The sequence below is a fragment of the Lepisma saccharinum genome, chromosome 17, assembly GCF_977018435.1.
Source record: "Lepisma saccharinum chromosome 17, izLepSacc3.1, whole genome shotgun sequence".
Taxonomy (NCBI): domain Eukaryota; kingdom Metazoa; phylum Arthropoda; class Insecta; order Zygentoma; family Lepismatidae; genus Lepisma; species Lepisma saccharinum.
The window spans coordinates 7,509,934-7,535,809 of NC_139245.1; the positions used below are offsets into that span (position 1 = coordinate 7,509,934).

Here is a 25,876-nt window from a genome sequence, read left to right on the forward strand (position 1 = left end):
GTGACACACCCAAAACATTTAAATCAATCAATCTCAAGTAACAGATACCGATATATTATGGCACCAAAAATTGGCATTATCTTTTTTGACTTGTTAGAGTTACATTTCACAAAATTCGCGTTTTTGTTTTAGAACATTTTTCTGCCAAATATACCAGAACTTAATACTTCCATTGTGCTTTTAACTATTATTTTAAATTAAAGTCACATAAAAGTAGTGCTCCCCTGTGCTTAACACCAAGCCATGAAGGCATCTAGGGAGTGTGGAGTTACGGCACCACACTTTCTTGATCACGGCCGAAGGTGGGGGTAATGTGATCAGCACCACCCCCCAAAGTTTCCTCCAGGTACCCGCTTGATAAGGCGCTAGGTGGGCACCGAAGCAGTTTGAACACGTGGAAAAGATTGTGCCCTGACGACTGAGCTCCATTATTTCTCGCTCGACAAATACCGATGGTGCGCACTTAGCTTGGTAATTCAAAACACATCTCACGCGACAAATACTGAAGATATGGTTCCCATGTGATGGTAGATACGCACTCGATCTCCTGTTAGAACCCTGCCACTTTGCTCTGTGATGCAAATGGTTTTGATAGAAGTTGAAAAAATTCCGGGAAATACATGATTTAATGTGGCTGTCGGAATTATTCCATGTATAACAAGCATTATAGTTTACTCTTGAATAAAATGTTGTAAAACTTGCATGTTCCATGTACACAAATATGGCAAATTTTGTTTCTTTAAGCCTAGAAAGGACAAGAATGTTGGATTTCACGGAATTTTTCATTGTTTTAGGACATTTTTTTTTTAAAAAAAAATCGCTAAAAACGCAAACAATTCGCATTTTATGCCAAATGCGCGTTATTTCGATATTTCGAAAGGGCGAAAAGTGTGTCCAGACATCACTGCACATTCTTAAACACAACTTCGCAGCAATTAACATTTTTCATGGTTTTAGAGTTTGCAAAAAATCAAGGTCCCCTTTAATTGGAAATTACTTTCTGGTCACCCCTCGTATAAATCAGTAGATGAAAAGTGAAAATTTAGCAGGGCTGGCAGAGAAAAGTCAATTTATGTGTTCCTCGATTCGTTCTTGTACAGTATTGATGGCCTTGCCGATGTAGTTATTGTGGCATTGGTAGGTGGTCTTGTAGGCACCGGGGATGCACATTTGGTACGTAATATTCTCTTTACATTGGGCAGGGCTCTTCCGATATGAGATGCCAGTTTGTGTGCAAGTCTTACGTTGAAAGGTTTGAGAGCCTTGGATAGTTGCCTGAAGTGGCGGGGTGGTATGGAAATGCAATTAAATTCAACTTGCACGTACAATACTTTGAGGAAGGCAAAGCATATAAAAAGGGTAAAGTGTTCCCTTGTGCATAGCACCACGCCATGAAGGCGTATAGGGGGTGTGGGGGTAACGCCCCACACTTTCTTGATCCGGTCGTGAGTGGGGGTGATGTGATCAGCATCACGCCCCTGACCGCCTTTACCCCCCAGGGTTTCCCCCAGGTACCCATGTTATTCGACGCTGGGTAGGCGCCGGGGCCGCTTCCACCGTTAGAAAAGTTCCCGGATTTGAACCGGCAGCTTTCCATTTTTTGATACATATAATAGAAATGGACAATTTCCAAATATATTTGTGTGTAAAATCAAAATTATTTTTATCTTTGTTATTTTATGTCACTTTTCACTAACTGCAATGATCAAGGTGAGCGGTGATTAGATGAAATTGATGTAGGGACACTAACAAACTCCCGCTGGGACTGGATTCTGAGAAATCCAGTGGCAAAATCAAACAACCATTTGCCATGCTTGGCGCCTGAGCCTGTAATATCACAATGAACACAGAACCATCAAATGTTACCATATGCATTGTTGATGCCTTGCCAAGTACACAAATAATCAAATTTCGCAATGTACAATATGAAACCTACACATGCTTTATAATAAATTAACTGATTAACAAGCAGAAAATACTTACCTGCTGAAAAATGACAGTCAAAGGAGTCATAATATCTTGATCCACCAAGAAGTCACACACATCTGGTCCTCCACACACACACAAGTTTCTGTAAGGTAAGAATGAACTCTTTTATTCACAAGTTATTAAAAAAAATCATGTAATTTCAGCGAAAGTTGAAAACTATGGCGGAGCTGATGCTGCCAGATAATTTTTCCAGCATTTTGGTCTTTTGCGTGGAGCAAAAATGCCGCACAACCCTTTTGTGAAGTATAATTATCCTGGAAGTTAGGCAAAAATTTAAGTTTCCATTTGCTTTGCACTAAGGCTGTGCTGATACTGATGTATCGATATCGGGCGATACAACTGGTATTGGAAAATATCGGTGGCATTTTATTTACAGATACCAGCCGATACTTTTCCGGCATTTTGGTTGTTTGTGTGGTCTGCAAAAAATGACAAGCAAAGCCTTCTTGGGAGTCGAATTATCCTAGAAGTTAAGCAAAATTTGAAGTTTCTATTGATTTTGAACCAATATTATGTGAAAAGACTGCATTTTGTGATTACGAAACAGGAATTTCAATATTCTGATGTAATTTTGAATATTTTAAAGCAGAGTGATAAAAATCATGATTTTTTAATTAAACAAACATTTTGACGATTTTTTTTTAAAAAAAAACACTTAAAATTATTGTATGGTTTTTGGCACCATATATAATATATAGAAATATGTATTTTTGTAGAAATGCTTTTTCTAAAAACGGACCTGTAAAATATTTGAACAGTTTGATTAAAGCAAATAAAAAATTATATGTAAATATACATTTTTTGTGTTTCTGATACTGTACATATACTGTATGAACCTACTATGGAAATGTTTATTGTGTGAGTTAATGAAACTTTAATAATTTCGGTAACTTTTCTTCCAGTGAAAATAAAACATTCTAGATGTACTCTATAATTGTAACTTAAAATTATTAAATTAAAAATGCTGTAACTTAAAATTATTCTACACCAAATGTTTGCTATTTTTGCCTATAAAAATTAATGAATTTTAAATCAAGATAAATTTAAGTGTGTTACAGTTTACTGGTACATATCACATTTGCATTCCTACAAACTTCACCCCATCAGTACATATATTCTTCTTCCTTCCTTTCCCTTTCTTAGAGCCTAATAAACACCATTAAATGATTACAAGATTAATGTACTTCCACCAAAAGTGATTTTGATATCCACAAAATTCTTATGTACATTATTCTCTAAATTATTTATTTAAATCACTTGAAATAAATAATTTAGAGAATAATGTACATAACTTTTTTTTTATTAATAAGCAAAACTCTGGTAAATTGATACTTATAATTGGAGTGAAATATACACCCACTGATATTATTCAATATTTTGAAGCACTTTTAATTGTTACAATTTTCAAGCATCAGTATCTGTGGGAATCTAAGAATGTCAGTATCAGCATGGGCTTCGGGTCAGCCCTACTTTGCACAAATACTGTATTTTAGGAGGTATTCTAACGTTGTCGTGTAATATGCTTATAATAGGAATGCAATACTTACACACTAATATTAACATTTTTTTATTATTACAATTTTCAGGCATCTATATCAGCAAGAATCTGTAAGAGTATCGGGTTCAGTTCAAAATGGTATCAACAGAGCCCTAGTAAAAATAGTACCAATTGTGTTGCTGTTTAAAGTTGTGTATTGTCTACTATGCAATTAAAACAATAGTGGTTACTAAAATAATAATCAAATCACAAAGCATCACTGTTCACTCATTTAACCTAAAGTTCATACAGTGAAAGCCATTTATAAAACTCCACAAAAGGATTGATTGATTCGCTTCATTTTACTTCGCTCCTTGTGCCACTTCGCGAAGATGGGGATGAGTGATGATATGATGAATGGACCCTCACAAACATCCATACCCAGGCCAGGATTCAAACCCGGGACCCCTAGCATCGTAGCACTATGTGAAAACCACTCGCCCGGTTCCACAAAATGCTTTGATATTATTACCTAACTTACTGCAAATAAAGGAGCTGCAGTAGTCTAATCAGTAGGGTGTCTGTCTGCCACGTGGGAGACCCGGGTTCCATTTCCACGATAGGTGATCTAAGGTCGGAACTTTTCTGGCCTTGTCCCCACATAAAGCGACTATGGGGCTTACCCAGCCTCAAATCAATGGATATCTGGGAGAAACCTTGGGGCGGGGGGTGAACAGTAGTCAGATCATGGTGCTGATCACATCACCTACAAAATGGCTGATATCGACAATTTGTGGGGCCTACCCCCACATCCCCTAAATGCGCTTTCATGGTACGGTGCTAAATGCACGGGAAACTATCTCTTTACCTTACTACAAATAATTTTAGTCTGAAGTGGCTACAACATAAAATTGTGATGATAAATTATTATATACATATTATGATATGCTAGAATTTACATTAAATTAAATCAAGCACAGAGCCACGTTATAGACAAAATTGTGTTTTCTCTATGCAGATATTAATCACAAGATATGGAATGGGTACTCTTTAGATTTCAGGCAATTGGGTCATTGTACTTTCCCTTAGTTTTATTCAGAATACTCTCTTTAAACATGAACTAGAGTAGCATGCTGTTATGAAAATTAAATGGTACAGAGATAAATCTGTAATAGTGGCCGCGGTGGCTCAGTCGGTACCGTGTCTGACTACCATGCTCAAGGTCCCGGGTTCGATCCCCGGCCGGTTCAAATCCGGGAACTTTTCTAACGGTGGAAGCAGCCCCGGCGCCCACCCAGCGTCGAATAACATGGGTACCTGGGGGGTAAAGGCAGTTAGGGGCGTGATGCTGATCACATCACCCCCACTCACGACCGGATCAAGAAAGTGTGGGGCGTTACCCCCACACCCCCTATACGCCTTCATGGCATGGTGCTATGCACAGGGGAACACTTTACCATTTTTTTTTACATTCACATAATAGTTAATATTTTGTCATATTGTTGTATTGGATTGCTGATGAAATCTAATCTGTTATTCAGTGTATAATTCTGGAAACTGAGAAGGACTACCACAATTTATGTACAAAAGTTGTTAATTTAATTATGCTGATTAAGATTTTCTGCATAGTAGCTGTTTGAATCATTATTTTCATATGGAAAATAAGGTATGCAGGAAAATACTACAAAAATTAAACCTAACCATCCTAATCTACTTTACGGATATTAGAGAAAATCAAGAAATCACAGTGACTTTTTGGGTGAGTTACTGTCATATTATGAAAACTTTCTATCCAAAAATTCACTTTGTTCATGAATGAATTATACAAGTGTTCCTTCATGTTATTTTGAATGAGATATATGCAAAATATTGTACGTAGCTGGCAAAATTGCGGGAAAAGTTTCAACTGGAAACTGACATACTGAAGGTAGGTGCGTTGGTTATATGTAGTCAATATAAAATTATGTAAAACAACAGTGTTTTTTTTTTAATTTCTCTATAAAAATAACTGGATATTTCAAAATAATGATGGTTCTTACTTGCAAATATGAATTATTTCGTCCTAACATTTATTTTTTGAACATACTATTATGTAATGAAATTCATACTTGGATATTATTCTCAGCCCCTATTTCTGAAAGATCTAAGTATTTTCTTTTGTGTTTATATTTCATTTACTTAGCTTCAAATGAATGTAAAAAACCCAAATTGAAGGCATTTACAAACTTTCAATCAAAATTTATTTCACAATGTAATTAATGAACAGCAACCAATTCAGTGTATGTACAGAAAATATTTTTATGATTGACAAAATTCGTATATTATTCCAGAATTTTCATAAGTACATTTCAATGTACAACATTATTTTCAAATTTTCTTTCGAAAATAGCAGATCCATCTGCAGTCTATAGTTTGTACAAACATGCTGCACATACTTTAGTTGAACATATATTTTCATAACTTCATTGCGCTATTGTAATTTTCACATGCATAAAGTCAATGTTTAATTTCTGATGTCAAATTCCAGCCTGATTATATCAAATTATTTAAATTTTTGTAAATATCAGAATATACTGTGCTGAATGTTAGTTTTCTTACTTACTTACTTTATTATTGAAGACAGGTGTAATAATCAGTAGAGGGAAGCATTTGCATCCTATAATTACAAAGAAACAAGTATAATTACAATGTTGTGTGTGCAACACTATTAGTACGTTACATCGTTTATGTAAACATACCTTAAGGCTCCGGCTGCAGAATTTCGTACACTCAAACTAGGATCCAGTAACAGTGGAGAAACTATTTTTGCAATGTTGTATTGCACTAAGTCATCAACTGTTACTTGGTCATCTAATAATGTTGATAATGTGTCAAGTCCACATGCCTTACTCTCTGCATTCCTGGAGAGCACCTGGAAAAGAAGAGAACCAAACATTAGAAAAGTTTATACACACAACTGTACTGTTAGGAAACCTAGCATTTTTAAAATCATGGAAGGTTAGGAATATCCCAATTAATTCGATTGCTATTTATGTCTGTCAACACAATACTTTAGGAGGCTTAGCGATTACTGCATGTTTTCTGGAGAACAACTTTCCCACTAATAATTCTTTGTTTGCAAGTAGCCATTCATTTACTGTTGCTTCGGATACAGACTGCTGCTGCCATCTACACTCTGTAAAAAAAAATTAGCATCACTGTATTCTTATTACGGATGTTGACAATTTTGAGTTTTGCATGCATGCATCTTTCCTGCACAACTTGAAATCAATTGACTGAAGCATTGGTCTGGTATCACTGCGTAGTGTGGTGTTATTATTTTGTTAATTTAGTGTTTGGAGTGTCCGCTAGAGGGTATTGCAATCAGTTACTGCTGCAAGACTTTGTAATCAATTGTCATGAATCTGTAAAACGATTGTTAGTAGTGCAACTTGTGACATGTTTTATGTTGCAAACTACATGTTCACTATTGACAGTTTGGATACATTATCATATTTGTGAAGTGTTCTGGTGTTGTGTAGTATATTTGAGCATGTTTTCTTGAAAAAAATGGGCAAAAAGTGCGACATTTCACCACGTAAGCAAGGAATGGTTCTTGCTTTGCATATGGATGGTCATTCTCAGTGAGAAATTGGTTGACAACTTCAAATGCATCAATCCACAGTTAGCCGCTGCCTGCAAAAGCAACAAGAACATGGAAAATCATCACTGAGAAGTCACTGTGGCAGAAAGAAAAAGACATCACCTCGACTGCATCGTGTGATAAAGGACATGGCACTGAAGAACAGAGGAATGAGTTCACGCCAAATTGCACATAAACTTCGAAATGAGGTGGGAATCAATCTTACTCATGCTACTGTAGTATCCCAACTTTAAGAAACAGGGTGTTTCTAAACACGTCCCACGTAAAAAAACCAGACTAACTGACGCACATGCAAAAGCTAGACGTGAGTTTGTCACACGTTATGGCGCATGGAATGATACAGATTGGGAACATGTGATATTTTCTGATGAAAAACGATTTAAATTGCTGGGGAATGACAGCTCAGTTAAACTGTGGATGCGGAAGGGAGAAGAACTTGCAAAATGTTGTATTTTAGAAACTCAAAAGTTTTGTGGCAGTGTTATGATTTGGGCATGTTTCTCTTCAAAAGGGATTGGCAAGATGCATATTTGCACAGGTGCCGTTAAGGCTGATCAATATTTGGAAATCCTGAATCGGAAAGTTCTACAAACTGCAGGAGATCATTTTTCTGGACAGAATTTGGATTACTTTATTTTTCAAGGCGATAATGCAACCTCTCACCGTGCTCAGGTGGTGAATAACTGGTTTCATGATATGAATATTGAAAGACTTTGGTGGCCGCCCAACTCTCCAGACATGAATTCTATAGAAAACCTGTGGGCTATGATGTGCAAAAAACTTGGTAATCAGACGTACAGGTCAAAAGAGAAACTTATGGCAGCAATTGTACATGTTTGGAATGAAATTGAGGTCGAATATTATCAAAATCTCATTCATAGCACGCCTCGAAGGTTGGAAGCACTTAGGAAGGCCAGGGGTGGCCACACTAAATACTAGTCAATGTATTTACTTACTATCATTACAAATTGACATATCATGATGCATTTAAAACCTTTGTTCAATCTTTTTAATTGTAAAAATGGTCTTTGTGCGAAAACGTTCCACAAGCTATATTTGCAATAATTTTGTTATTAGTTCTGTAAAGTGCATTATGTACGTAACTATGGCTTAAATAATAAAAATATATTGTACAGATATAGTGTTTTATATAATTGTTAGGAAAACAAATCGACAATTCGAATTAAATCAATAAAACAACTGATAATTCACGAGCGAAATGCTGACGACCAAAAATAATGAAGTGATGCTATTTTTTTTTTACAGAGTGTACTTAACATCTGTGGGGAATTCTAAATAAATGCATTGATTGTTAAGTTAGGTGGGTCAGTTTTAAGACGCTTAGCATTAAAATAATGTCACTAAACGCTTCCAACACCTGATCATGTAATATCTGGTCTCAAGCACAAAACTGCCTTTCAGCCTCAAATAAAATTCAGTGTCTGAGACAATTATAAATGACTGGGAAGGATGGATGCTCATGTAAGCTACTTTTTAAACCATAATTTCTCTGGTAAATAATACTTAGTGAAGCTTTTAACAGTGCTAATTAGTTTACTTTCCAATATTATAAAGTGCTTCCTAATACTCCCATAAAACTTGCAAAATAATAATAATAAACATAATACCCTTATCAAAGACATGCCAGGTTCCAATTAGGGCCCCCCAACTGAACCTAACCCCTCAGAAATTACATATAATTTACATGTTTTATGTAATATAAAATGTGTTTCAGTGCATGAAAAAACCACAAACAACATATATTTCATCCTAAAGTATACCCACATAAGTTAAAAAAAACTTCCACTGTTCTTTAGTTGTAAAAAAATGGTTGTATGAACACTAACATAGGAAATAAAAAACACGTGTCAATGATACTCGCAAACTTAGCACTCCTAACAAAAAAGGTTAAAAATTGGCATCAGCATCAAATATACCAATGAAAAAATATTAACACCAATAAATCAAATACTCCTACCAATACCTTCACTTCTATTTTCGTTTCATAAGTTTTCAGTCGCTCATGTTTGATTTACTTTATTTTATAATACATTTTAATATAAAATTAATTAATAATTAATCAATGTAAATTTATACTATTGTCATTAATGAATTGGTAGGCTATGTCCAGTCTGGTGTTGTATTGGATTCAATAGTGGTGACTCTCCGTACACAGGTGAGAAAATTCAGTGGGTTGGAAAGATTGTGTTTCATATGAACGTTTGTCATTGTGTTTAGCTCACGGAGATGTGTTATAAGTTATAACTCACCCGTATTTTACATTAGAGCTATTTTTTTGAATCCTCACGGTTTCCGTACTTCTCTTAACAACCAAAATCGAGAAATTTCAACTCATTCAGAGTTCGGCGAGCTCACAAAACTTCAAGTTTACTGCAAGATCTTGCACATTTAACGTTTGGCGCGAGGAAGTAACGATATTTTGCAGTATTTGATTGATGCTTAGTTCTGGAACAGCAGTGGACAAATACATACGGGTAAGGACTAAGAAACATGCAAATTTGTAATTTTTTATTCTCTATTTTGATCTGTGTATTGTATAAAATGTAAATTAATTATTTTGTTCAATATTATTCGTTCCATTAACTTTCAATGGAGCGATGCTGTACCACTAAAAATGCACAAAGTTTGTAGTGACCAAATATCCCCTAAAATCAAGCCAAAGGTTGGAAATCTCCTTTAAATTCATGGTCGAAAGTTGGTCACCTTAGTTATATGCGAGTAAGTAGTGATTTTATGAGGTATGATTAATGACATCACATGATCATTTGATGCCAGCGATCCACCTTTTGGCACATTATCTACAATGTACGGTTAGGAGGTTGGGTTTAGGGCTCTTAGCAACTGATTTTCGTAAATGTGTTACACACTGGATGGGTCTCAGCAGACCCCTATCATACATAGGTGCAGCTATCCAGGGTTCCTACACAAAATCATGTAATTTTTTCCAGGACCTTTCAAGGATTTTCTACAATTACTCCAGGACAAGTGTACAAAGTAATCATGGAAAAATACACATCATTACATATTTTCTTTTATGACAAAAGTGACAAAAGTTTTACATTTTTTTAATGCAGGCTCCCAACTGCCCTATAGGTGCTCCTTTCCAGACCTTTCATTTCTTAGTATAATGAAGGTTATTTAATTTTTACAATAATACAGAAAAAATACAAGGTAGAAAAAATGAACACAAGCATACCAGTTTATAAAAAATTACCATCTTCTATTACAAATAAACAAGTATAATATCTTTAGAAAACTTGGAATATTTAGGATAGCAACCAGCTTTTTTTTAACTATTATTATTATCATTATATTTTCTAGTTTTTACATATTAGAAAATACAGAGCTAACTATAAATATATAAAATGCAACTGAATTGAACTACTAAAGAACAAGTTAGTAGAAATCTTTCCAGATATCTTGATGGTTCAGAATCAACATTCAGAATAATATACTCTTACTGTTTGTATTGTGCATGATAGTTTATGTCATGAAAATAACAAAAGAAAAATAAGATTAATAAACATGACAATATTGCAACCCACTTTCCATGAATGATTCAGGTTTTTGAATTTTTTTGTTAAAAGGATGCAGACACCTTATGAATTTCCTCACATATCTTGGAAATTTCAACTACTGACTCAGTAGCTTTTGTCCTGTAAGCATTTGACTTGGCTAAAACAGTAAAATCAGACTTCTTTTCAGCTTGAATAGCCATATCATCACTCAGCTTCCTGCAACATAATGTTCATTGATTTCTCAAGTCTGGCCTTTTTCTTCTTCAGCTCATTTACAGATTCTTTTACCTGTTGCTCTTGAATACTTCTCTTCACTGGCTTGTTTCTTCTTTTGATCATCAAGGTACTGATGGTATCTCATTCTTGCTGAACGTGCACTTGCTATAAGCTCCTTTGTTATAACAAACTCGTGAACGTTCTCGTCTTTTAGTTCATCACACACCAGTCTTCTTACTACGAGACTAAGGGCTTTCAAGTTTTCTACAGTCATTTCCTTATTAACTGAGTAACCATGTTCCACAGAGGCCTGTCCATGAGAAATGGTCAGAACAAGTTTCACAACTTTTCACAAGTCACCATACTGCTTGTTATTGGAGAGATGAGTTGAAAAAAATGAGTCCAAACGTTGGCTTTTCCGGTCAAACTCCTTAAATGCTGCAGAGTTTGGTTTAATTTCCTTCAGAAAGTTTCATTTTGAGTAAAGCTGAATAACACTCACTTGAACGATTTTTGTCTGAAAGCTCTTGAAGCAAATGAGTAAAGGATTTAGTTGTTTCATCCTCATCAGATAGGATAGATCTAGGATCAAGGCATCTAGACATTGTAACTACTAGATATTTCAAGGGATTTTTCACTTGGATCTTCTTAACTAAAGTTTTCATAAACTCTAAGCCCTCCTTTTTGAAGCTAAAAACATCTTTTTCACTCACTTTCTTTTCCTTCAAACATGACTTCAAGATGTCAGAGGTTGCAAATCCAATGTTAACTTCTATTGTGTACATAAGATTTGCCTTGCTGATGACATCAACTTTAACCATTTCCACATGGTTTTCAGTTTTGTCCAAAAGGTCCCTCTTGATGAACAGAGACATAAGTCCATAAAGAAGTTCCATTATGTCGAATGCTTGAAAATGGATCATTGGTGAATCTGTCTGGTAACACTTTAAGTATGCTTCTAGCTTTGTAGCAAGAATATAAACATAAATGGACAGTACCCATATAATTCGATACAAAATAATAAATAAACGCATGGGCCTTGGATAATCATGCCTACCTCTGAGCGATACAAAATATTACAAAAACACGGGGCATTATAATACAATCACAGAAATAAAACAGCACAAAACTATAACTACAGTACACAGTCATGACACTGACCTGTTTTAAATGAAAACTTATTTCATTTCATACAAATAAAACGGGGCAAAGGAATTTCCAGGACAACCTCCAAAATTCCAGGTACAACTTGGAAAAATGTGAAATTTCATAACATTTCCAGGCCTGGAAGGAATATTTTAAAATTCCAGGTTTTCCAGGATGCGTAGGAACCCTGCTATCACGTGCCTATCATAGAGGTACAACAATGGAGCAGGAACTGCATATTTTCAAGATACGTAAATAAATTAATTTTACCTTATAGTTAGATTAGGAGTGTTAGATTTGATGGTGATAGAAACTTTCTTAAACAACACGCTCTTCATGAACCATGCAAAAATTTTCAGTTTCTTGTGGGAGTACAGTGTCTAACACTGTCCTTAAGATATCAATTACGGTAACACTTTCGTATAGCGGAAACGGATTTCTTACTTTTTACATAAGAAAGTAATTAAGCAAATTATTTTCTTTAGCGTTGTTGAAGTTTGGGAATGTAGTTTTGATTCATTTTAATGCGAAATCATGTGTTTATCTGCGAAAATATTTCTCCGACATATTTTTGCTGCTGCCGCCACTTGCTTTCTGCACATGAGTACAATGTTCCGTGTGATACATGACGTAACCCCCAGTAACTGTCAAACCTCGCCGTGTTTTCACTATAACATGACATGTCGAGTATTTTTAATTTTTTAAAAAACTTTTAAACTATGCTTGCCTAACCTAACAGGAAATGGTTTGTGGAGCTAACGTGAATGGTTTGTGGGGCTAACGTGAATAGTTTGTGCGGCTAATGTCAATGGTTTGTGGGGCCAACGTCAATGGTTTGCGAGGTATTATCATAATTTCAAATCTGGGCACAAAAGTAGGTATTTTCCGGTGAACAAGGTTGCAACACTGTATAAATCGACAAAACACTCGCACAACGCATGATGAACCAGTACGCTATCACCATAATGTGTGTTACAGAATCAAAATTACGAAGAACAGTAAGTACTCGTAAATGTAAGAAATACACACTATCTTCATTAGAAATTCATTATTACACCTAAACAAATGGTCCACAATGGAGAATAGTAATGTAAAAAAAAAAAAGGAAAATAAATTATTTATAGGTGTTTTACCTATATGAAAGTAGTATGAAATGAAACATTTTGGAAAGGTTAAAGGCTATCTGCGACACTCTGTACACCCTTGATAAGTGAAATAAATATTGGTACCAGTTTCATAGATCGGAGACACATTAAAATTGCATATTTTGTGTTTCGCATGGTTCGTACTTACCAATTGTGTATTGCGGAACATAGTTCAAGGTGCCATTATGCTCTTTACACGAAAACAAACGCAATTTTTCACATTCTGAGTGCTTTTTTTTATTCCTTTCTTCGCTTCCAGAACACACAATATGACGGGCATATCTTGACTCACGTTGTGGTTATACAGTGTTTTAACCTTCTTCACCGAAAAATACCTACTATCGTATTCGACACAGGTGGAAATTATACATTATACATTATGGTAGCTGACGGCTATGCTGATGGATAGCCCTACGAACCATACACGGATAGCCCCACAAATCATTATGCACGGTAGCTGACAGATAGTGCACGAACCATTTCCGATAAGGTTAGGTTAGGCAAGCATAGTTAAAAAAGGGGGCATTGGGAGCGATTTTACAATACCAGGAATTTCTCCATTTTGTTTGAAATTCGGCATACTCACTAAATTAGGGCTCCTAAAAACTAATCTGAAGTTAAAATTTGGCGCTCACGTGTCAAACTTGCAAAATAAGAGGGTCAGTCATCGCAACCGACAATGCACAATTGCTCATTATTTATTGCAAGATTTTCCATTTTGAATACTTAAAGAACGAAATATATATATTCCTGATATTACTACGACCCTAAAATTTAACTGTTTCCTAACCTAACCTAGCCTAACCACGTGCCAATGGTGCGTGGGGCTAGCGCCAATGGTCCATGGGGCTAGCCATAATATAGGAATTTCTATATGTGAGAGCCAAATTTGGTAACACTTTACTATACCAGAGACGGATTTCTTCAAATTTACAGGAGAAAGTACTTATGCAAATCATTTTCTGTAACGTTGTTGATGTTCGGTAATGTAGTTTTGATCCATTTTAATGTGAATGCATGTGGTTTTCTACGAAAATCTCTTTTCGACGCGCTATTGCTGCTGCTGCCATTTGCTTTCTGCATGAGAGAACAATGTTCCATGTGTTTGATGACGTAAACGCCATAAACAGTATTTCAACCCACACCGTCTTTTCGCTATTAGATGACGTGTCGTTGTCCGTATATGCTAAATTGAACGAAAGGAGTGCTAATGGAACCTAACCTAACAGGCCTAACCTTACCTAGTAGGCATACCTCGTCCCTGTGATGGTTCGTGGGGCTATCGTGAATTTTTGGGCTAACGTCAATGGTTTTTGAGGCTACCCATGGATGGCTTTTGGGGCTAACGTCAATGGTTGGTAACACTTTACTATACCAGAGACAGATTTCTTCAAATTTACAGGAGAAAGTACTTACGCAAATCATTTTCTGTAGCGTTGTTGATGTTCGGTAATGTAGTTTTGATCCATTCCAATATGGCCGCTCTAAGTAGGATGAATCTTTGTTTACATTCAGCAGTGGTACAAAATAGCAGCGTGTTGTCATGACTAGTATGGTAGAAAATGTTTAAATTACGCATTATTTTTAAATATTGCGAATGCGATGAAAATTCCAGGTACTCTAACAAACGTGAAGCTGTACTGAGAACGAAGCATTTAACTATGATAGGCAAAAATAACACGGAAAATGCAGACGAAACTATGTATACACACTGGTTGTCCAAAGCAGTGCTGTATCATCTGCACGTGATGTTGTAACTGGGGTTCTCGGAAATTATTTGAAAATAAAGGAATTAAAATTGACCTGTACTTGAAAAGCTGGGACAGGAGAAAATTGTGAAATTTCTCGAAAGAGAAAGGGCGGTTTAATAATAATATTCACGATTTCATGACCAGGCTATACTCACTGAAAAAGGACATCGTACTGAATGAAACAGTAACATTAGCACGTCCACTTTTTTTCTGGTTACATTTAACATTAATTCATTCTCAAACTATTTTCATCTTCCCTCTTCATCGACTTGCACCTGTTACAAATTTCACACATACGTAATACCGGTAATACATGGACGCATTCGGTAAGACGCTTCATGATTTTTCGAAAAAAAAAAGCTTTATTTATAAAGTACAATTTAAAACTTTACTTTCATGGTAATATATATTTATCCCTCGAAAAATTAAGTAAGCAGACTCGTGCATTCTTCGTAATGTCCTTGTCGAATTACAGTGTTACAGGGTCTGTATTTTAACTAATGAGAATATTTTTTTTCTGCCGCGACGAGACGTCAGAGCACGCTGGGACCGGTTGGAGTCGGTAGGAGGGGGTGTGACCTTGAAAGCGGTCCAAGCAGCAGTTGCCTGCTGGCGTCCGTTGAGGCATCATCACTCGTGGCGTGGATGTCAGCAAAGTAGTGTGTGCAAGAGCAAAATCCAGCAAAGCATGGAACAGCGGTACGCGATCAAATTTTGTGTGCGCCTTTGAAAATTTGGTGCAGCAACGGTGGAAATGATTCGGCAAGCGTACGGTAGTGACAGTTTATCACGAGCGCAAGTGTTTCGGTGGCACAAAATGTTCAAAGATGGCCGGGAGAGCATGGAGGACGAACCCCGCGCAGGGCGCCCATCAACCTCAAGAACCAGAGACAACGAACAACGTGTGCGAGATTTGCTGAACGCGGACAGGCGTGTTAGTGTGTGGTTTATCGCGTATACGATAGGACTCAATAGAATGGTTGTTCACAAAATCATCACCGATGAAAAATTTCCAAGCTCGTCCAGAAAGTTTTGACGAACGAGCAATTGCACAACCACGCGGTCGTGTCGCAAGATCTTTTGGAACGAATTGAAGACAGAGCACCGCATGGCACACTCCGCAGTCGCCTCGACCAAAAAAGGCACGCATGTCCAAGTCCAGAATCAAAGCATTGCTGATTGTGTTTTTCGACAAGAAAGGTGTGGTCCACGTGGAATTTGTGCCTGCAGGACAGACAGTCAATGGCTCCTTCTACGTTGGGGTGTTCAAAAGGTTGAAGAGACGGGTCAACTGAGTGCGACCAGAAATTGCCGCCGATTGGAAGCTCCATCATGAGAATGCGCCATGTCACACGTGCTTCGTGGTTAGAGAGTTCCTGATGAAATCTGGCATCGCAACGATTCCTCAGCCTCCCTACAGCCCCGACCTTGCCCCTGCAGATTTTTTCCTCTTTCCCAGAGTGAAAACAGCCCTCAAAGGACACCACCACGGAACCCTGGAAGCGGTCAAAGCGGCTTGCACGCTGTCTGAAGGCTGTCCCAGTTGCTGACTTTCAGGGAGCGTACGACGCGTGGAAAACTCGCCTGCAGAAGAGTGTTGACGCTCAAGGGACATACTTTGAAGACTACTAAAGGTTTGTAGCGATATCTGTAATAAATTTTGTTTCCTGGATTTATTCTCATTACTTAAAATACAGACCCTGTATATCTCCCATACCAATCTTCTGTCAATTACGTTTTCCCTGATTTATTAACAAATTTCATTTTGTTGATTCCACGGAGTGGAAACACATTAAAACTTTTAATTTGTTCTGACCCATAAAACGATTTAGAGAAAAAAAAACCCTCAACAGTAGACCTTACTCTCTCTAACATTCCCCATGCTTTAAACGACTTCAACACAACATATCCTACTTAGAGTACTTTCTCAAAATCCCACCAGATGGCATATCGGTTAATTTTAATCGCGAATTGCTGCTGGCATTTGCTTTCTGCATGAGAGAACAATGTTCATGTGTTTGATGACGTAAACGCCGTAGTCAGTGTTTCAACCCACGCCGTCTTTTCGCTATTAGATGACGTGTCGTTGTCCGTATATGCTAAATTGAACGAAAGGAGTGCTAATGGAACCTAACCTAACAGGCATAACCTAACCTAGTAGGCATACCTCGTCCCCGTGATGGTTCGTGGGGCTATCGTAAATGGTTTTTGGGGCTACCCGTGGATGGTTTTTGGAGTTTACGTCAATGGTTTAATAATTACTCTTTATGTTAAAAATTGAACTTTTTTCGTGGTGTTTTTAATATTTTTTTAAATTTAGGTAATTTTTGGTGAACAAGGTTGCAACACTGCATGCATGCTCCAAATCGACAAAACACTGAAACATTGGCACAACGTGCGATGAACGGGTAATCTATCGCCATATTGTGTGGAAATAAGGAAGAACAGTAAGTACTCGTTAATGTAAGAAATAAATATTATTTTCGTTAGAAATTCATTATTTCACCTAAATAAATGTTCTGCAATGCAGAATAGTACGTTAGCAATGTAAAAAAGTGTGAAATAAATCATTGACAGGTGTCTCTGGTATAGTAAAGTAGTACCCATTCTTTAAGGTGAAGTTATGCCCTTTTCCATAAAAGGTAAATATGCGATATCGCCCGGACGGATTTCTTCAAATTTACAGGAGAAAGTACTTACTGAAATGAGTTTCTTTAGCATTCTGGACGTTCTTGGAGGTATTTTCTTTCACGGAAAGTAAAAATTTCGTAGTTTAATGCTGCCCAACAAGAATTAATCACTTTTTACGTAAGAAATTGGCATTGCCTGCCACATTATGCCGTTGTTTCCATTGTGTGCGTGCAGATGGCGAGAGCGTTGCGATCTCTGCAGTGTTTCCAAACGTGCCTACTTTTTACGAAAATTTCTATTTTTGCAGCACTTTCTTTTTTCGATGAATTTAGGGGTGAAATGAGTGCTAATGGGACCTCACCTAACAGGCCTAACCTAACCTCACCTTGTGTGAATGGTTTGTGGGGCTAGCCATGGATGGTTTTTGGGGCTAACGTCAATGGTTTGTGGGGCTACCCATGGATGGATTTTGGGGCTAACGTCAATGGTTTGTGGGGCTAACGTGCATGGTTTGTGGAGGTAAACATGAAAAAAAAATTGAAATAGTACGCAATTTTCCATCATGAAGGTTTGAAACACTGCTTGCGCACTGAAAATCGACAAAACACAAGCTGGCACGTCATGACATGCGATGATCCATTACGAGTGCACGCCATATTGTCTATTACAGGAGTGGAACAAGTAAGACGAATAATCAATCATAATATGAAAAGTTGAGAGTATTTTATGGAAAAGGGCATAACTTCACCTTAAAGAATGGGTACTACTTTACTATACCAGAGACACCTGTCAATGATTTATTTCACACTTTTTTACATTGCTAACGTACTATTCTGCATTGCAGAACATTTATTTAGGTGAAATAATGAATTTCTAACGAAAATAATATTTATTTCTTACATTAACGAGTACTTACTGTTCTTCCTTATTTCCACACAATATGGCGATAGATAACCCGTTCATCGCACGTTGTGCCAATGTTTCAGTGTTTTGTCGATTTGGAGCATGCATGCAGTGTTGCAACCTTGTTCACCAAAAATTACCTAAATTTAAAAAAATATTAAAAACACCACGAAAAAAGTTCAATTTTTGACATAAAGAGTAATTATTAAACCATTGACGTAAGCTCCAAAAACCATCCACGGGTAGCCCCAAAAACCATTTACGATAGCCCCACGAACCATCACGGGGACGAGGTATGCCTACTAGGTTAGGTTCCATTAGCACTCCTTTCGTTCAATTTAGCATACACAGACAACGACACGTCATCTAATAGCGAAAAGACGGAGTGGGTTGAAACACTGACTACGGCGTTTACGTCATCAAACACATGAACATTGTTCTCTCATGCAGAAAGCAAATGGCAGTAGCAGCAATTCGCGATTAAAATTAACCGATATGCCATCTGGTGGGATTTTCAGAAAGTACTCTAAGTAGGATATATTGTGTTGAAGTCGTTTAAAGCATGGGGAATGTTAGAGAGAGTAAGGTCTACTGTTGAGGTTTTTTTTTCTCTAAATCGTTTTATGAGTCAGAACAAATTAAAAGTTTTCATGTGTTTCCACTCCGTGGAATCAACAAAATGAAATTTGTTAATAAATCAGGGAAAACGTAATTGACAGAAGATTGGTATGCAGCCATTCCGGGTAAAGAGGGAATTATACCAAAAAAAAATAATAATCAAAAATATGTTCTATTGGCATGCAATGAGTAGATAAAACTTCTCATTTAAGCATTCTGCTGAGATATTTTGAAAAATAATATATTTGATATGTTTTATTGTTACAAGAAATAGCTGCTTTTAGTTGGCAATACATGGCCAGTAGCATTCACTAATTTGGCAGCTCCCTTATAGACATGCAGTTCAACTGTTAACTCCATTCTCAGGAAGTTTACTGCTGAGTTTATGTTTTGAGAGTCTACACACTGAATTTCAGAGACCAAGGTGAGTAAATTTATGAATTAAATGTAAAACAGTAATTAGATGTTCATGGTGTAACATCCGTGACAAAAAGAAGACACTTTTTAAAAAATACAGAATTGAACTAAATTTGTTTTTGTCAAAAGTAGATAATGTTGACATTCTAGTAAAATACTTGCATCCTACCATCTTAAAGATATTATCTGAGTTTAAATAAGAATAAAATTGATGTCACGGATGTTACAAGTCACGGATGTTACATTTCTATCACCACTGATACTTTTAGGTTTGGGTTGTCTAACTTTATGAACTATAGTCCATGTTACATAACCTATTACTGGTATAATTCAGAGAGATTTAAAATATATTATTGATGTGTAGAACTTGATTTTATTAAGTCATAGAGTAAAATGAAATTATTTTTCTTTGTTCCATCTAGAATTTATTTTTTATGTTATAATGAAATGTCCTTAAAATCAGTGGTAGCTAATAGAAACATAAAATAACCTATTATTTGGTCCAAGTTTATGTTTTCTCTTCTTGCAGATAATGCCACCTGCAAAGTCTGCTCCTAGAATGGCAAAAATGAGAGCTAAAATGAAATCTGAAAATCCAGAGAGATGGGCTGCATATTTGGAAAAGGATAGAGAAAGAAATAGGTTAAAAAGGCAAGAAGAAAAGGAAAAGTGTGCATAAGACAAAAACCTTTTGAATTTGAGGAGAGAAAAGACTAGATTGAGGGTACAGGAGTGGAGGAGGAAAAAAGCCGAAACGATGAAGACCAATACACCTCCAAACCCTTCAGCTTTGGGCTCATATTCTTCAATAGCAGTAAAATCACTACTTTGTACTGTTCAAAATGCTGAAGAATTCTTCAAAGTCACTGAAGCTCAATGTAAGTCAACTGAGGTTCTTTTTGTAACCAAGAGACAGAAGAAACTTCAGTATTTTTGAACGATGGGAGTACGTGCGAATGGCACCAGGAATACAAGAAATACATCAAATCAACAAAATTGATCTAAATCATATTCTGATGACTGTGATGATGATGATGATGCATCTGTTGAAAACAACATTAATGAACTTGCACATAACTCGAAAACCGAAGAATTTGACCTATGTGAACTCAATGTGAATATTGTACCTGAGTATACGTTGAAGTCTGCATCACTGGTCATGGAAAGACTCAGGTTAGCCATAACTATGTTGCAGTGTGTCAGACAAGTGTTTTGCGAAACAGTGGTGATTTACGTGTGATCTTCTTGAAGCAGTATGGAAAAACTGGCAATTTATTCGTACCTAATAAAGAGGATGAAAAATAAATAAACATTAAGCAGGTGGTCCGCATTCTATCTAATCCAACTATAACGGAAAATGGAAGTAGAGTTATCTATGATTTCAAAAGCAAAATCTGCTTGTAGGATTTTGATTTTTAAGAAAAGTCTTTAAAATCCTATTTGTGTTATAATAATTACAAATTGGATAATGACCACACAAGACTTTTCTTCAATCCATGGTTTCTTCCAATAAATAAAATTATTTGCTCTGATTTCTAATTAGAGACTTAATTATGTGCCACTGCATAATTGTGTTAATTATACCATGTAATCTTATTAATTTAAGAAAGGTAGAACAGTACAAATCTTAACTGTCTGTCATATATTATGTCAGATGTAACATCCGTGACGAATTCCATGTAACATCCGTGACATGAATAAAGCAATTATAAAATCAATTCCTTTTCAGTTTTGTGAATTAATAGATCAGAACTAGAACCTGTAAAGTTTGCAGATCAACACAATGAGTATAAAATGAATTTTGTCTCAGGCAGTAACCTGGATTTTTAAATTTTAGTTCACAGCCTGTAATGTGAGTTCACAAATTCTGTGACATCCGTGACAGAACATTTTTTTCAGTTTCCGGAATAGTAATAAATTTTACTCAACATAGTTTTTTCTGTAGGGAGGTCATCACCATTTACTGTGTTTCATGTTTAAAAAAGTTCACAAAATACATTTAATTTTAATGTTAAGAGCTTTAAATTAGTAAAACTGTAACGTCCGTGACAACTGGAATGGCTGTATGGGGGATATAACACTGTAATTCGGCAAGGACATTACGAAGAATGCACGAGTCTGCTTACTTAATTTTTCGAGAGATAAATATATATTACCATGAAAGTCAAGTTTTAAATTGTACTTTATAAATAAAGCTTCTTTTTTTTTTTTTTTCGAAAAATCATGAAGCGTCTTACCGAATGCATCCATGTATTACCGGTATTACGTATGTGTATGTGTGAAATTTGGAACAGGTGCAAGTCGATGAAGATGGAAGATGAAAATAGTTTGAGAATGAATTAATGTCAAATGTAACCAGAAAAAAAGTGGACGTGCTAATGTTACTGTTTCATTCAGTACGATGTCCTTTTTCAGTGAGTATAGCCTGGTCATGAAATCGTGAATATTATTATTAAACCGCCCTTTCTCTTTCGAGAAATTTCACAATTTTCTCCTGTCCCAGCTTTTCAAGTACAGGTCAATTTTAATTCCTTTATTTTCAAATAATTTCCGAGAACCCCAGTTACAACATCACGTGCAGATGATACAGCACTGCTTTGGACAACATAGTATATACATAGTTTCGTCTGCATTTTCAGTGTTATTTTTGCCTATCATAATTAAATGTTTCGTTCTCAGTACAGCTTCACGTTTGTTTAGAGTACCTGGAATTTACATCGCATTCGCAATATTTAAAAATAATGCGTAATTTAAACGTTTTCTACCATACTAGTCATGACAACATGCTGCAAAAATAGAAATTTTCGTAAAAAGAAGGCACGTTTGGTAACACTGCAGAGATCGCAACGCTCTCGCCATCTGCATGCACACAATGGAAACAACGGCATAATGTGGCAGGCAATGCCAATTTCTTACGTAAAAAGTGATTAATATTTGTTGGGCAGCATTAAACTACGAAATTTTTACTTTCCGTGAAAGAAAATACCTCCAAGAACGTCCAGAATGCTAAAGAAACTCATTTCAGTAAGTACTTTCTCCTGTAAATTTGAAGAAATCCGTCCGGACGATATCGCATATTTACCAAAAAATCTACTTTGGTGACCGTATCCAGTATAATGTGTTTTTGGCCGAAGTTCCAATTGTGTACGTTTGCAAGAATGCGACTCTTTTTCCCAAGTAATGTAAACACGAACAGAATGGGGAAAGTGTTTGTGAGAGTGTTTAATCTTTAATCTTCCTAAAACAAACAAAATATTTCGCTAACAGTTTCATACATCGGGGACACATTTCTTCAATTGGACACAAGAAACTACTTACTGAAATGTCTCTCCAAGGTTTACAACGTTCGTCCAGGTATTTTCTTTCATCGTGGAATATATTTGACCAGGAAATCATGTATTTTTTAAGAGAAATATCTCACCGACGCACAATTGGCATTGCTTTCGGTATAATTTAACAATACAGGGAATTTCTCCAATTTGTTTGAAATTTCGGATACTTACTAATTTGGGTCTCCTAATCACGAATCTGCACTTAAAATTTGGGGTAAAAGAATGTTCCGCAAGGCAAAATACAGTAGTGGCATTAATTCTGGACACTTTTTGTAAAATGTTATTTTTTTTTAGAATAACTCGAATGTAAAACTATATCCTGTATAGAAAAATTAAACAATTTAAATTACATCATTCAGTAACTTCAATAATGCATCTGAGGGCATTATTGTAGCCTGATTATTATTTTTATTGTTATTTTCATCCAACAGAACGCTTGTGTGCGATTCTTGTGTATTACAACAACTTTGAGCATCATTGTTGTACATCATTCGCTGACCTCAAGAATCGCTCGCACCTTACTGCAGCATTGTTGTTTGATTATTGGTATATTTATTAGTATTGTTATTGGTATTTTCAACCAACTGAACTCTTTGTTTTCATTCTTTAGAGCACTTGGCAGCTGACTTCTGTGAAGTGAACATCGTTAGGTACTCTATGTAGTGCAGCGAGTTGAAATGTGATACTGAAATTGCAAATCATGGCTCCTAACACAATAAAACGAGCTGATTGGTCCCCAAGTAAAAGGTGTAAGTCAGTGACACTTCGTAATGAAGGTTATTCTTATGAAGAAATAGCAAAAAGGTTGGGTGGTGGTTCTACAAAGTCAGGCGTTAGAAAGGTTTGCAAGCGGTATAAAGCAACTGGGAACACAAAAACTGCTCCAAGAAGTGGCAGGAAACCAAAATTAACTGCTCAAGACTGTCGTAGAATCTGTCGCCTTTCTCTACATGATCGCCGGCGTACAGCAAAAGATGTTAATGCAATTTTGAGAACTTCTGGAGTAGTAGTTTCTGACCGAACAGTTAGACAAAAACTTTGTGAAAATGGTTTACGAGCGAGGGTCGCAAGAAAGAAGCCTTATCTCAACCAAAAGCAGAGGAAAAAGCATGTGCAATGGGCGTTAGCACACAGGGAGTGGACACAAGAAGATTGGGGTAAAGTAATTTGGAGCGATGAAAGCAAGATCAGCATCTTTGTAAGTGATGGTATCAGGTATGTGCGTTGCCGAAAAAGTGAAGACATGATACCTGAGTGCACCACCGCCACTATGAAGCATCCTATCAGTGTCATGGTGTGGGGAAGCATGGCAAGGCATGGTGTCGGGCGCCTAGCAGTGTTAGAAGGCAACATTAATGCCAAAAAATACCAAGAACAGGTGTTACAGGTAAAATTGCTGCCCACTATTCGTGATTTGTTTGGGTGTAACGTTCAGCGGTGCATCTTTCAGCAGGATTGCGCGAGGTGTCACACCGCTGGAATCAATCAGCGCTGGTTCAGGGACCATGGTATTAATGTTCTGCCTTGGCCCGGGAACAGTCCCGACCTTAACCCGATTGAGAACTTGTGGTCAAGGCTGAAAGTTTTGGTGACACGTCGGAATCCCAGCAACAAGAGGGAGCTGTTAGAGGCCATCGTCCAATCATGGTTTAGAGTGATAATACCGGAAGATCTCAAATGTTTGGTGGACTCGATGCCACGAAGAATCGAGGCAGTTATCAAATCGAAAGGCTATCTCACAAAATATTAACACAACGCAGTTACAATAACCGTAATGAGTGTGTGCCAAAATTTACTTTTTACTGAATGAACATTTTTACAGGTGTTGTTATGCTAAGAACACTTAGTTACATTTTCTGTATAATTATTATTATATTTAGTGTGCTCACTTTTTGAAACATTGAACATAAAGACATGTTTGTCTATTTCCTGAAAATTTGACTTCAATAAAAACGTACATTTAAATTAAAATCAAAACTTGAATGTGATTTTCGTCATAATTCTCAAAAGTGTCCAGAATTAATGCCACTACTGTAGGTAAGTACCAGTGGTAAAATTAAGGAAATAAATGAGTGAAAGGTGTCCGGGCGTTATCGCATACTTACCGATTTTTTAATTTTGAAACAAAATTCATTTATGCTTTTTTATTTTTTGCGTGACCTCCCTCACGACGAAATTTAACCTATGTATGTACACAATTTTCGATGATAAACAAGATATGGGGTGACCACGTAGTAGTGCCATGACGCAGTTCTGTAGACACATGATAATAAGATTAGATTACTTGCAGCAACCACCCTGTTGACAATTATGTTAAACTGTGAGAGCATCGCAAGACATTAACACAGTTTCTGTTTCACATCACGAATACAAACCTGTTCTACAACGTTGTGAATTGCACCTTCCCTCTTTGCAGTAACACTTGCGCCAACAGCATTGGTAATATCAAATTCTTCCTCTTCTTGAACATCTTTTACACTTGAAAGCCCCGTGGGGTTATCCTGCCTGGACTTATATTTTCTGCGCTTTGTTTTACCCATTTTCAAATATTCACGTGCAATCTTCCACTCACTACTGGCAGTCATATGGCCACATGGAAGCAGCCATGTTGGAAGAGGTGTGTGACAGAGTGAATTAAAATGTTCTTCTTCACTTCCTTTCGTACAATTTTCCTGAACTACAGTGAGGTGATATCTGGCCTGGCAACATTTAGGTGACACAACATGCGGCAGTGACGCATGCGGCCGGAGGGGCGGTAAGCTCCCTCGAAATATACCGTCCCTTGCTGAAGCAAATTGAACGTGAAGTCACGACAAAAAATTTCTTGATTTTCTGCTTTCAGGAGAAAGAACGCAGGCAGCTTCGTCGTAATCATCAAATATTGAACGTTGTTTCATTTTTGATTTACCGTCGCTTTTCTTCCACTTTTATGGAACACATCAGGCAACTTTGCGTACGTGGTGAACCGACGAATTCAAAATTTCCTCAAAAAATATTTTCTAAAACTTTCGTCATCTACCTGATTAATAAAAATTGGATGTTTTCGGCCTCAGGCTTGCACTGAAAAAC

The 25,876-nt window shown here is 36.6% G+C and overlaps 1 protein-coding gene across 1 annotated transcript in view; it reads right to left on the reverse strand.

Moving 5' to 3' along the window:
• The window catches only part of LOC146001495 (HEAT repeat-containing protein 3), a 98,818-nt gene extending 73,389 nt beyond the window's left edge, over positions 1–25,429 (reverse strand). Inside the window, exons 1-3 of the mRNA XM_083138876.1 lie at positions 25,183–25,429; positions 6,205–6,377; positions 1,984–2,071 (exon numbers count right to left, since the gene is read on the reverse strand). Coding sequence (XP_082995002.1) covers positions 1,984–2,071; positions 6,205–6,377; positions 25,183–25,392 — 471 coding nt within the window. The 5' untranslated portion in view covers positions 25,393–25,429. The remainder of the gene's footprint in view (positions 1–1,983; positions 2,072–6,204; positions 6,378–25,182) is intronic.
• Between the last annotated feature and the right edge of the window lie 447 nt (positions 25,430–25,876).